The 14,497-nt window shown below is 41.8% G+C and overlaps 1 protein-coding gene across 1 annotated transcript in view; it reads right to left on the reverse strand.

Moving 5' to 3' along the window:
• The window catches only part of LOC107297350 (zinc finger protein 208-like), a 53,484-nt gene extending 42,950 nt beyond the window's left edge, over positions 1-10,534 (reverse strand). Inside the window, exons 1-7 of the mRNA XM_029286292.1 lie at positions 9,944-10,534; positions 9,561-9,660; positions 9,368-9,435; positions 8,420-8,549; positions 3,776-5,588; positions 1,375-1,571; positions 1,071-1,304 (exon numbers count right to left, since the gene is read on the reverse strand). Of these exons, the coding sequence (XP_029142125.1) occupies positions 1,071-1,304; positions 1,375-1,571; positions 3,776-5,588; positions 8,420-8,549; positions 9,368-9,435; positions 9,561-9,660; positions 9,944-10,363 (2,962 nt within the window). The 5' untranslated portion in view covers positions 10,364-10,534. The remainder of the gene's footprint in view (positions 1-1,070; positions 1,305-1,374; positions 1,572-3,775; positions 5,589-8,419; positions 8,550-9,367; positions 9,436-9,560; positions 9,661-9,943) is intronic.
• Between the last annotated feature and the right edge of the window lie 3,963 nt (positions 10,535-14,497).

Genomic DNA, 14,497 nt, shown 5'->3' on the forward strand with positions numbered 1-14,497 from the left:
CCTCAGGGTGCCGTTGGCCAGACAGTGCCGGCTGGCGACCCCAAGGGGGAGGGCCTTCTCTGTGGGAGCTCCCACCCTCTGGAATGAGCTGCCCCCAGAGATCAGGGTGATCCCTGATCTCCCTTCCTTCCGCCGCGCCCTCAAGACATGGCTATTCCAACAAGCGGGACTGGCCTAGGGCAATTTTTAGAGGGGTTTTAATCATATCTTAATTAGACAACATTTAAATATTTCTTTTTAACTAATTTTAATTTTGTAATTGTTATTGGTGTATTTTTAACTGATTGTCAGCCGCCCTGAGTCCGCAAGGAGAAGGGCGGGATATAAATTCAATAAATAAATAAATAAATAAATAAATAATCAGTGGGCCAAGTATGAGTCATCAGGGAGAGGCTGGTGATGGATCTTGTGATGGGGAGATTACATCAAGTCAGGGTCACTGGAACTGCTGGGGGAGGGAAAGGGGGCTTCTGTGGGTTGGTTGAAGGTTGGTACTCTCTCCAATTGGATGTACGATTAATTCGGATTCTGAGGACTTTGTAGGCTGGTTCTAGGTCAATGTGTCTCTTGATGGAATTGATTGTGGAGTGCAAGGCTTCGATGAAGTCACGAGTGTGGCGGGTGGTAGCATGACCAATGATTTCTTTATTATGATCCAACTGAAAATGGGATAAACATGAAGGAGAAAAGACGTTTTCTTATTCGTGTGAAAGGCCATTGGTGACTTTCCAATGATCTTCAATGGGCAGTAGTTACAAAAATGCACTATTCGTGTTTGGTTTCTATTAGTAAACTCATCTCTCTGGGGCTTTCAGTTGTGAAAGTCAGACTAAAAAAAAACACCATTGCTCATTCAGTATATATAATTAGGAAATGAATATATTTCAACAACTAAACCTAACAGTTAAACAGATTCTCACCCAAATATATCTATATATGGAACATTCGGCCATTGATCCTCTTGAAGCTTTTTCCATATTTCACAGATTTATAGGAATTCTACACCGTGTGGGTCTTTTTATGGGAGTTAAGACAACGATTTGTAATAAAACCTTTTCCACGCACCATACATTTATATGGTTTCTCCCCTGTGTGGATCCTTTTATGGATGTTAAGATAACTCTTCGTAGAAAAACTTTTCCCACATTCTATGCATTTATAAGGCTTCTCCCCCGTGTGAATCTTTTTATGGGAGGTAAGGTTATTAGAGACAGAAAAGCATTTTTCACACTCCATGCATTTATATGGCTTCTCCCCAGTATGAATCCTTTTATGGATGTTAAGATTACCGTTTCTAATAAAGCCTTACCACACTCCATGCATCCCCTGTATGTATCCTATTATGGTAAATAAGTTAACAGTCCTTAACAAAGCTCTTTCCACACTCCATGCATTTATATGGCTTTTCCCCTGTGTGAATCCTTTTATGGAAAATAAGGTCACTGTTCTTAGGAAAGCTCTTTCCACACTCCATGCATTTATAGGGCTTCTCTCCTGTGTGGATCCTTTTATGTAAATTAAGATGTGTTCTCTGAATAAAAGTCTTTTCACACTCCATGCATTTATAAGGCCTTTCCCCTGTGTGGATCATTTTATGGAAATTAAGTTTTCTCTGTTCACTGAAGGTCTTTCCACACTCCATACATTCATGCCGCTTCTCTTCTCTGTGGATCTTCTTATGACTTGTAAGTTGACAGTCTGTAGTAAAGTTCTTTCCATGGTCCTTGCATTCATACATCTTCCGCTTGTGGATCCTTTTATGGGAAGTAAGACTGCTACTCTGAGTAAAGATCTGCCACCTCCCTGCTCACCTCTTGGACGGGCCAGACCAGGAAGACAGCCTCCCTGCATCCCTGGGGCAAAGGACCCCCGTCCACCCAGAGGAGCATTGGCCTGGCCGTCCCCGCACACTTCCTGCCACCACCCAGCACGGCTGACCCAGGATTGCAGGGACTGGACTAGCATGGGAAGGCACCCACACCCTCTTGCCTGAACTCTCTTACTGGTAGTTGGTCCACCCGCACGCTCTGAGGTAGGCCCAATCGCCACCGCATTTCAAAGTTCTGCGTCTCCACCCCATGCATAGGCCATGCCCTGCTTTTTCTACTGAACATCAACCTGCCCATGCATGCTCATCACCTGCTGTATATAAGACATCCTCCAAAAATGACCTAATGGGTCTTTTGATCCCCCCCCCAAAAAAGTTAAAACCCAGTCTTATTTGTGGGGGAAACACGGTATCTATTTCCATCTCAATCTTCTCTCTCCATGTTTACATATGAAAACCCTTTTTGCTCTACTGTAGATATTTCAAGGGGTCCCAAATTTTTAAAAGGCAACTTGACTATTTATTTTCTTGAAGGTTTCACTTTTTCTCCAAGCAATATCTTCATTTCTAAAGATGCTTCTTCACAACAGAAGATACTTCTTGGATGAGAAGTGAAACGTCTTCAAGAAAATACAGAAGTCCAGTTGTCTTTTGAAAAAGTACCTTTGGAACATCCATGACCTGGATGTCTGAGAATCTCCATAGGCATTTGTTAAGGGGCTTTCTTCTCTCCTCCAAATGCTTAATCCTCTAATACTGGAGCTGCTTTGGGGAATTCTGCACCCTGGACAGCTGCATGAAGCGCCCTTCCATGGATTTTCAGACAGGGAGTCTCATTCTTTTCTTGCAGTTATTTCGGTTCTGTCTCTTAGCAATTATTGGATCCCCATACACAGCATTTTTCCACTGTTGCCAGCTTTCCCCTTCTATACGACAAACTCTCAGTGAAGAAGAGGCTGCTCCTGTTGTATCTAAATTTTCATTTACATTAAATGAAGACTTTTTCTTAGCCCTCATCTCACCATAGAAAAGTAAAATATTGTCCTAATGCTTGGAAAGTCTTTTGCACATGAATTTCAGGGGCTTCTCGTCATTCTGGCTGTATATTGAAAGCAATCTCCAATGTCCAAAGCCCTTCCCCTGGGTAGATCAGTCCAACCCAATCCTGGTCCGATGTTTTAGCAACTCGATGTATAAATTCCTTTCCCAGGGCTGGTGTCCTTGAGGGCAGGCAGATGGCTGAGTTTGGTACCTTTAATTCCTGTTAATGTCCATACTCCCCAAATTCTCACACCATTCTTTAATACCTCCAGCACTCTTCCTCTACCAAATGAACCCTTCCCCCTAGTTATGGCAGTTGTCCTGTTCCTAGTTATGGCAATTGCTAGTGAGCTTTCTACGGTAGGAATCTGACATCTTTCGTGATTTATGCCTTTCCCATAGTATGTCTGGAATGACATTTTGCTAAGCCCTATGCTTGCTCTCAAAGATTAAAGTTTTATATAAGTTTCATTGGGGATTTGGGCTTTCTTTATTATGATCCAATTGGAAATGGGATAAACATAAAGAAAAAAAATGTTCTCTTATTGACGTGAAATGGCATCAGTGGCCTTCAAATAACAGTAACTACCAAAATCCACTGTTCGTAATTAAAACAGTAAATTCATCACTCTGAGGTTTCCAATTGTGAAGGTCAGAGTCAAAAAAACACTTTTCTAATTCAATAGATGTAATTAGGAAATGCATATATTTCAACAACTAAACCTAACAGTTAAACAGATTATCGCCCAAAAGTATCTGTATATGGAACATTCGGCCACTGGTCCTCTTGAAGATGTTTCCACATTTTAGAGATTTATACAGCTTCTAACTGAGTGGGTCCTTTTATGGGAGTTAAGATAATTATTCGTAATAAAACCTTTTCCACACACCATACATTTATACGGCTTCTCCCCTGTGTGGATCCTTTTATGGGTGTTAAGATAATTCTTCGTAGAAAAACTCTTTCCACATTCAATGCATTTATAAGGCTTCTCCCCTGTGTGAGTCTTTTTATGGCAGGTAAGGTTACTAGACACAGAAAAGCATTTTCCACATTCCATGCATTTATATGGCTTCTCCCCGGTATGCATTCTACTATGGTAAATAAGTTGGCAGTTCTTAATAAAGCTCTTTCCACACTGCATGCATTTATATGGCTTCTCCCCAGTGTGGATTCTTTTATGGTATTCAACAGAAGTGTTCATCATAAAACCTTTTCCACACACCATACATTTATAAGGTTTCTCCCCTTTATGGGTCCTTTTATGGATGTTAAGATAACTATTCGTAGAAAAACTCTTTCCACATTCCATGCATTTATAATGTTTCTGCCCTTTATGTATACGGTAATGCAAAGTAAGAGAGTTACTATAAGTGAAGCTCTTTCCGCACTCCATGCATTTATAGGGCTTCTCCCCTGTGTGGGTCCTTTTATGGACGTTAAGAATACTGTTTCTAGAAAAACTCTTTCCACATTCCATGCATTTATAAGGCTTCTCCCCTGTGTGTGTTTTTTTGTGGAAGTTAAGATAACTATTTGTAATAAAAGCCTTACCACACTCCATGCATTTATATGGCTTCTCCCCTGTATGTGTTCTACTATGGTAAATAAGTCGAGAGTTCTTAACAAAGCTCTTTCCACATTCCAGGCATGTATATGGCTTTTCCCCTGCGTGGATCCTTTTATGGAAAATAAGGTCAGTGCTCTTAGGGAAGCTCTTTCCACACTCTAGGCATTTATAGGGCTTCTCCCCTGTGTGGATCCTTTTGTGGCAAACAAGACTGTTCCTATGAGTAAAGCTCTTTCCACACTCCATACATTTATATGGCTTTTCACCTGTATGGATCCGATAATGCAAAGTAAGAGAAGTACTACAGGTGAAGCTCTTTCCACACTCCATGCATTTATAGGGCTTCTCTCCTGTGTGGATCCTTTCATGGGAAGTAAGATTGCTGCTCTGAGTAAAGCTCTTTCCACACACGATGCATTTATAGGGCTTCTTTCCTGTGTGGGTCCTTGTATGTGAACTAAGATGAGTCGTATGAATAAAGGTCTTTCCACACACCATGCATTTATAAGGCCTTTCCCCTGTGTGGATCGTTTCATGTACAGAAAGATTTTTGAGTGAGCTCAAGCACTTTCCACACTCTGTGCATTTGTAGGACTTCTCTCTTGTGTGGATCCTTTTATGTGAAGTAAGTTCTCTACTGTTCGTAAAGCTGTTTCCACACTCCTTGCATTTATATGTTTTCTCTGCTTTGTGGATCCTTTTATGATAGATAAATTGATGGTTCTTAATAAAGCTCTTTCCACAGTCCATGCTCTTATAGGGCTTCTCTTCTGCCTGGATCCTTTTTTGAGATGTACGGGACCTATTTTTATGAGGACAAGACAAGGTCCATTTGTAATTTTTTCCATTGTCTCTAGATATATAATCTTCTCCTTTGGTTTGGGTTTGATTGTGTTCATTTACATCAAATTTGTCTTTGAATGGTTTTATACATTTTCCAATATATTTGTTCTTTATTTTTCCTTGTTGGGCCACAGATGCTTTCATTGGTGCATGAATGGAAGATGAACTTTCCTGATTCCAATTATTTGACTCGTTTCTCTCATGGCTTTCTACTTCCATTAGAATTGTAGGGTTCTTTGTATTGTATCCACAACTGATCACTTGGAATAGTTTTCCAGAATCTTCATTTTCCTCTCCATTATTACCTTCAAAAAGAAAAGAAGATTGAAAATTTTGAAGATGAATCTAGGGTTGTATGGCAAGGGAAAAGCCGTAAATTAAATATCAAATTCTCCATGGTTCGAAGGAAAAGGGAAGATTTGGTTTGCCTGATTTCAAATTGTGTTTTGTAGTTGTCAACGCTGCTAATATTGATATTATTGCTTTGACAAAATATGCAGAAATGTCTGGTATTTTTAGAGTTAACTTAGATGATGCTGGGAGGGGAGGAGAAAGATAAGGAATACGCTGGCTACAGAACAGAAGTGAACCTTTGCCCTTCGGGCTGATTGGAAAACGTGATTTATGACTGCAAAATAGGGGAGGGGAATAGGCTGGAATGTTATGTGCAAAGAAGGGGAATTCAGATCTTGGCATCCATCCATGCCGTGCCGACACTCTGTTACACAAAATAAAGACTTTTTAGGATAAACAATGCCTGGAAGTTCTTTGAAATGTATCATTAGTCGGAACCATGACAGTAGTCTGCTGTGTGGTTTGGATAAAAAATGGGAGTTGCTCAGAAATAAGAGAATTTTAGAACTAGAAAGGCTTTATAAAGGTGTGGATGTCATGCATATTTGTGGTACGATAAATTTAGGATCAAACTAGATTTGAAAACTGTAATGTTATAAAATACCACACTGAGAACACAAAACAGATATAAACTTAGGCTGTGCCCCAAAACATCTAAATGGCTCTCAGCAAAAAAAAAAAAAAAAAAAAAAGCAGGAGGAAATGACTTGGATAACATTTCGAGAGCCATTAGCAGTTGACCTGTGGGAATACCAAATTAAGTCAAGAATGCAAAAAGGATATACAGTGCATTCATGAAGTATTCAGACTCCCTTCATTTCTGTCAAATTGTTATGCTGCACCTTGATTCTACAGTTGTTGAAAATCATTTTTTTTCTCATTAAGGTACATTCAGTACCCCATAAAGACAAAATGAAAAGAATTTTAGAAATGTCTGTAAACTTATTAAAATTAAAAAAAAGCTGAAATATCACATTTGCGTAAGTATTCAGACACTTCATTCAGCACTTTGTTGAAGCACCTTTGGCAGCATTTATAGCCTTGAGACTTTGGGGGTAATAATAATAATAATAATAATAATAATAATAATAATAATAATAATAATAATAATAATAATAATAATAAAGTTGGAAGGGACCTTGGAGGTCATCGAGTCCAACCCCCTGCTCAGGCAGGAAACCCTACACCATTTTGAACATATGGCTGTCCACTCTGGACATATGGCTGTCCAGTCTCTTCTTAAAAACTTCCAGTGTTGGAACATTCACTGCTTCTGAAGGCAGGTTGTTCCATTGGTTAATTGTTCTAACTGTCAGGAAGTTGCTTCTCTCCTTGATCAGTTTCCATCCGTTGCTTCTTGTCCTGCCTTCAGGCGCCTTGGAGAATAGCTTGACTCCCTCTTCTTTGTGGCAGCCCCTGAGATATTGGAACACTGCTATCATGTCCCCCCTCGTCCTTCTCTTCGTTAAACTAGACATACCCAATTCCAGCAACCGTTCCTTATATGTTTTAGCCTCCAGTCCCCTAATCACCTTTGTTGCTCTTCTCTGTACTCTTTTTAGAGTCTCAACATCTTTTTTACATCGTGGTGACCAAAACTGGATGCAGTATTCCAAGTGTGGCCTTACTAAGGCATTGTAAAGTGGTATTAATACTTCACGTGATCTTGATTCTATCCCTCTGTTAATGCAGCCCAGCACTGTGTTGGCTTTTTTGGCAGCTGCAGCACACTGCTGGCTCATATTTAAGTGATGTCCACTAGGACTCCAAGATCCCTCTCACAGTTACTACTATTGAGCAAGGTACCCCCTATACTATACTATATGTGACAAGCTTTGCTTGTGTGTGTGTGTGTGTGTGTGTGTGTGTGTGTGTGTGTGTGTGACATATATACTATATGTGACAAGCTTTGCACACCTGGCCCTTTGCAATAATATGTGAAATTCATGTCTCTATTTCTCTTGATCATTGCTGACATGCTTCTACACCTAGATTGGAGTCCAGCTGTGGTAAATTAAATTGACAGGACATGATTTGGAAAGGCACACAGCTGTCTACAGAAGGCCTCACTGCTGACAATGCACATTGTAGGAGAGTAAAAGCCATGAGGTCAAAGGAACTGCCTGCGGATCTCAGAGACAAGATTTTTGCAAGGCAAAGATCTGGGAAAGGCTACAATAAATTTTCTGCTGCACTGAAGGTTCCTACTATAAGTGGCCTCCATAATTCTCAAATGGAAGAGGTTTGGCATAGCCAGAACTCTTCCAAGATTTATTATTATTATTTTATTTATTAAATTTATATACTGCCCTATCTCCCTTACGGGACTCAGGGCGGTGAACAGGCGATACTAAAAACCACAATAATAAATAAATAGTTTCTGTTCTAAAATCAAATTAAATAACAGGCCTGTTCTAAAAACACCCCATACAAAACCCCCACTAAAACCTAATCAAACTACGCCAGGCCGGCCGCACGGAATAGATGGGCCTTCAGGGCTCAGCGAAAAAGGCTGGTTACCTGGTCAATCTGAGCAATTTCAGAGAGAAAGGCCTTTGTAAGACAGGTGACTTATTTATTACTTTGTCTTTTCTCTTTCTTTTCTTAATTTTATCATACTTTTTTCTTATTTATTAATCAATTATTTTCTTCATTTACACTTCAAAGTTCTTACTGTTTTTATTCTGATAAAATCCCTTTAATAAAATAATAAAAAGAGCTAATACATCTAATTACAGAACATATTCCCAAACACTCTGACTGGGGAGTAGCATATTCTTACCCAAAGAGGCCACGTTCCTATGATTTTCCAGCATGACTTCCCGATGCAGTGCTTTTTGGTCAGCATCCAGCTGAGACCACTCCTCCTCGGAGAAATACACAGCCACCTCCTTAAAGGACACAACATCCTCCTGAATGAGAAGAAAACAGAAGAAAAATCAGGACGATTTTCAAGATCTGTCCTATTACTTAAGTGATTCCAAGCAAAGATATACATTTCAGGCCGTTTAGTGAAATTAATCACACTTTTGGTCTGGGTCTGCCTGTCTGTCTCAATCCACCAGCAAGTCTTTCAGCTCTGCAGAGAATCAACTGGAATGGGCCTTGGAAACCCTACCCATCACTCACTCCAATCAACCCAATATTTGCAGGTGAAAATGCAGTTGGTGGTGGTTCTTTCTACCAATTCCGTAAAAGGCATGTGGTGTCCCCAGAACAACCAATTTTATCCATGCTCAAAACCTTCATTAAAGTTGTTTCAGAGGCACCCAAGCATTTACATGGGTATTATCAACAGACAATGACACACAAGACCTGTTTCGGCTGCTCCTCAGATTACAAGGAATCCACTGCTTGTACCCCAACCCAATGGCTGAAGAAGAGAAACCTGCCTGGGAAGAGCATTTCTCATTCTTTCTAAAGCTGGATTGTTTGGCCCCAAAATTCCAAGCAAAAATCGGAGTATTAGAAATTCCTTTAAAGGCAGAAGGGCCTTGATCTGCCCACCCTCTTTGGATTTTAACAGTCTGCTTCATCTTTTAACCTGGTGCCATTATTTTTCTTATCACTGGCTATAAACAAGGCATTTTAGAAGCTGTAAGGCGCCGATGTGATTCTTTCCGATATTACTGTGTAGCCTTGCCCAATTCCGTGCCAAAGAATTAATAGGATTACTAGTCAGAAAACGCTAACATTGAGAACATTTTATGTTTTATTATACTTCTCTTACTTGAGTTGGAGATTCAACCACTCTTTCAGCAGCACCATGGAAAGGAGTCAGATTCGTTCTATTCTTCCCTGTGAGGAAGACAGAATTTTTAAATGGATAATTAATAAAAGGGCAGGAGGCATTCTACAGAAGAGGAGAGAGAGAAGGTAAGACAGCTGGGATCTCTCTTGGGAATGGGTGGATTTTTGATTACCATCTGAGATATCCTGACTTGTGGATTCCTGATAGATCCTCCTGGAAAACAGCTCCTGAGAAAAATTTGATGGATTTCCAATTCTCATAGGATCTCTGGTCTGCAGAGGGAAAAACTTGAATAAGACATCACACAACATAAAGTGGATTCTTGTTCTCTAAAAACAACTTCAATCCCACAATATCAATCAATAAGCCTAGAATGTAAGAAAGAAACAGCTGTCTCCAGTTTGTCTTCTAGAATGGATAATGGAACAATGTTCTGCAAGAACTAGTGAAGCATCTCCACATATTATGAAGCGCAGAGAAGTATGGAAGGGAGGGGTGAAAAATTCAAACACATTTTTTATTCCCTTCTGGACTTCCAAGATGAAGGTCTCTCACCTGAAATTCGACTTGCTCCTTCTGCTCCTCTGCCTGACTCATGAGGAAGCCTTCCGCCAGGGCCACCGCTTGGGAGCTGGTCTCTGCTCCACACTCCCGCAACCAGTTTGCCATCAGAGGGGGCAGAAGGGCCAGCAGCTGCTCCAGAATTACTAGGTCCAACATCTGTGCTTTGGTGTGCTTTTCTGGTCTCAGCCATTGACTATAAAAGTTGTGAAGTCGGCTGCAAAGTCCTCGGGGACCGTCAATCTCCTCATATTGGATGTTTCTGAAGTTGCAGGGCTGAATCTCTGAACGGATGATGGTTTTCTCCTCCAGGAACCTCTGCTCAGTTTTGGTCCAGATCTTCCCACAGCTGCCAGGCTCAACAGCAGAGGGGCCTTTTCCAGTTCCCTCACTTGCTAACGTTGGTTTCTGCATCCTTTGTCTGTCCTGTAAGGAAATTCCAGATAGGTCGGAGGAATCTTGTGGATCTCCAAACACCTTTCAATTCATAGGACTATTCCGGTAGCTGCAGGACTGACCAAAAAGGCTATCCAAGCTCTTCGCCCAAGAGTTAACTTTTTGTTATTAGGAACGTGGTTGACATGACTCTAGTTTCTGCATATGAAATGGAAAAGAAAATAAATTCAAAAAATGAGAAGGTGGTGGACAACATTCCTCCTCATGAAAGTGAAGCTGGTAAAGGATTGCATAGGTATTCAGCAGATGGATCCTCTGGGTATTTCTCTTTTTGTCTGTCCATCAAGTGTGGTGTAAAATATGGTCCTAGATTACATCAAGACATGGAATATTTTATATTGGATTATAAAAGAAATGTATTATATTTGGTGGATTTTCAATATTTTTTCCCTGAAGGGCAAGTTAGTTCCCTTTCACATTTAAGATCATATATACGTACCCTACAATTAGGGATCATACAAGATGCTAGAACTCAAAGTGCTTAAGAAACTGCAATGAAATACAGAATTTTGACACGTTTCTTGTCCTTCATGTTGAGACATTTAGGCATTAGACATTTACCCGTATTAAGGATGTTACTCCCTCTTGTTTTTAAGTTTGTATGTGTGTAAGTAACTGGAGCCATAGAGAAGAGAAAAGGAGGAAGTTCCAAAAATGGCTCATCCCAAGTTTACCTTTTGTCAGTGAGGAAAAGGAAGAAAACCCTTAATATGGATAATGCTGAATGAAATGATGCTGGGAAGGAACAAAATTCTAACGATGCCATGAAGGTTGAGTTCACATCAAATGAAATGCCAAGGAAATGACCCTGGCTTAGGATGCTCACTTCCTCTTTTTCAGTGTTGGCTTTTGGGGAATAAAGTCAAACTATAACATGAAGGCTGCTTCACACAATTTCCGTGACCCCAAACTAGTTAACCAACCATAAGAGCAAAGTTCGCATGAAACACAGGGCTTGAAAGAACACACCTTAATGTGATGTTCACCCACCCTCTTAACTGTAATAATAATAACAACAACACAACAACAATAATAACAATAGAGTTGGAAGAGACGTTGGAGGTCTTCTAGTCCAACCTCCTGCTCAGGCAGGAAACCTATACTATTTCAGACAAATGGTTGTCCAGTCTCTTGTTTAAACCTTGCAGCGTTGAAGCATTCACAAGTTCTGGAGGCAAGCTGTTCCACTGATTAATTGTTCTGTCAGAAAATTTCTCTTTAGTTCTAGGTTGCTTCTCTTTTTGATTAGTTTCCATCCATTACTTTTTCGGCTGACTCAGGTGCTTTGGAGAATAGCTTGACTCCCTTTTCTTTGTGGCAGCCCCTGAAATATTGGAACACTGCTATCATGTCACCCCTAGTCTTTAAACTAAACATACCCAATTCAAGCAACAGTTCTTTATATGTTTTAACCTCCATTCCCCTAATCATCTTTGTTGTGCTTTTCTGTACTCTTTCTAGAGTCTCAACATCTTTTTTACATTGTGGTGACCAAAACTGGATGCAGTATTCCAAGTGTGGCCTTACGAAGGCCTTGTAAAGTGGTATTAACACTTCAAGTGATTTTGATTCTATCCCTCTGTTAATACAGCCTAGCACTGTGTTGCCTGTTTTGGCAGCTGCAGTACACTGCTGTCTCATATTTAAGTGATTGTCCACTAGGATTCCCTCTCAGTTACTACTATTGAGGAAGGTACCACCTATACTGTACCTATACTGCACTAAAGATTTGCAGCTTCTATTTCCAAAATGGAAAACCAAAGTAAGTACCAGGAAATCCCCACCCCCACCCCAAAAATAAATATAACAAGAAGAATATCTTAGAAAACCACTAAAATCAGGGAAGAAAGTGAGGAATACTATTAGATATTTGAACTTTAACAGCTGGGACATATTCTGAAAACTCCCTCTTGATCGAAGACTCAAACTATTGGACAAATTCATTTAAATTATGGTTTGAATTTCTAATTCCTGGTTATTTTTTCTAACGATTTCAAACTTAAGAACAATCCTACAAACAATAAATGTCTCAGGTCAGAAAACAGCAGCAATTGAGATGAGAGCTATTTCAATCGATTTCATAAGACAATAAATCAACATTAGAACTTTTAGTAAAACTTTAGGCAGCACAACCCCGTTAATCATTCTGGCCCAAACCCCTTTGGGAACTTCAGAAGCCTGAGTTAACAAGCCAGCATCCGATATACAGAGGACGAACAGCCGAATGAATGAACCATTGAGAGCCTAAGATGAGCTTCTGATTCATGCAACTCCGACAAACACGTCCCCCACTTCTTAGCCTCATCCACGCTTTTCCAAAGACGGACAAATGAAGATAAATATGGACTTCAACTCCCAGGCTTGAAAGAGGTTTGGGAAAAACCGGTCCATTCGGGCACCGGATGCGAATGCTGCGTCTCAGCCCCACTTACGTTCCTTGTCTGCCGGCAGAGCCCCTTGGAGGTCGTGGGGAGAGGCGGGGGAAGCAGCACCCCAGTCCCGGTCCTCCACCCGGGGCCCCGGACTTGCACCCGGAGCAGGCAGGGGGACTTCGGGCCAGCCGCGCCTTCCCCCCGCCATGCAGAGGCTCCCCGGGAAATGGGGGGAAACGGCCCCTCCCTTCTGGCGACCCCCATTTCTCTCCTTGCGGGCCCCTGCATGGAAAAGGGCGGCAGCGGAAGATGGGACCCCGGACTCCCACCTCGGGGGAAGACTTTGCCCGTCTCCACACTCGCTTCCAGCGCGGTACCCCTTTCCACGGGCAGAGCCGCCACTCGTGTAAATCGGGAGTCTCGTCGGGCTCCGCCTCCCCGCAGGGATTCCCGGCAGCCTCTGCGCCTACCGTCCACGCCCCGCCCCCGCCTTTCAGCGGAGGGAGGGGGGAAGAGAAAGAGCAGCCTCTTCCTACGATTTCTCCGGGCGACCCGGGTAGTCTGCCCTGGCGGAGGAGTCCTGCTCATGCCCAGTTCCCTCCTGAGGCTGAGAGCGCTCTCTGGTGGACTCTACGCGGAGTGTCAGCATTACCCGAAAGGGCGGGAAAGAGGATGGCGTCTGAGGCGAGGAGGAGGGCAGGGATGGTGGGTATGGGAGAAGGAAAGGACCCTCTCAAAGGCTTCGGTGTCTCCAGAGGCGGCGTCTTTTTTCCATCTACCTATCCAGGCACCCTTTGTGGACATGGAGATAAAAATCTCTCTGGAGGATTTCAACTCGCTTCCCTCAAGAACACTCGACCTGAAGGCTCCCCAGAGATTGGCCTCAAAATGGGCCCAAATCCTCTCAGAAACTGATGGGCGGTCTTGAAGACGAGGACCAGGAGGTTCTCTTGGAAACACTATTTGTGTCTTGCGGTTGTTGCGAATTCCAGCCTGAAGGGAAGGAAGATGGAACATGGGCAGGGAAGCCACAACTGGGAAAATGTATTTCTACTTCTCTGGTTCTGTATCTGCAGCTGCCCTTGTCCAATTCTTGGCTCTGGGTGTCTTAGAATCACCAGGAAAGCCGAGCAACTGCTTTGGACCCAGGAAAGGACGCTGAAGGGAAAATAAAAACCTCTCCAAAGTGGGGAAAAAGCTGAAATTATAGGGTGTTCCAGAAATTTTACTTCACAAGGAGGCTCCTTGGAGGAGAAATGAAAAAGGGGAAAGCGGTGTCTTACCTGTGACTGGAGAAAAGTTGGAACTGCAAAAGGATGGAAAGCAACTATGGAAAAGAGAATATATCATTAAAATACTATGAGGGGAGAAAAAGAAGAGGAGAAATGTGTTTTATTTAGGGATTGAATAGTAAACACCCTCAGGAAATAACAGTAGAAAAGCTCTCTGTAGAATTTAAGGCAGGGGTTTTCAAACTTGGTCTTTTTATGACTTGTGGACTTCAAATCCCAGAATTTCTCAGCCAGGCACGCTGGCTAAGGAATGCTGGGAGTTGAAGTCCACAAGTCATAAAAAGGCCAAGTTTGAAGACCCCTGATTTAAGGAAACTGGGATGTCGCTAGATCATGAATGAAAAGAAAAGTACAATTATTGTCTATTTTTCTTTGACTGCCACTCTGTTCCATTTTTGTAATGAAACATTGGACAATAATTGGCAGAA

Source organism: Protobothrops mucrosquamatus, unplaced genomic scaffold (assembly GCF_001527695.2).
Source record: "Protobothrops mucrosquamatus isolate PMUCROS unplaced genomic scaffold, P.Mucros_1.0 scaffold3249, whole genome shotgun sequence".
Taxonomy (NCBI): domain Eukaryota; kingdom Metazoa; phylum Chordata; class Lepidosauria; order Squamata; family Viperidae; genus Protobothrops; species Protobothrops mucrosquamatus.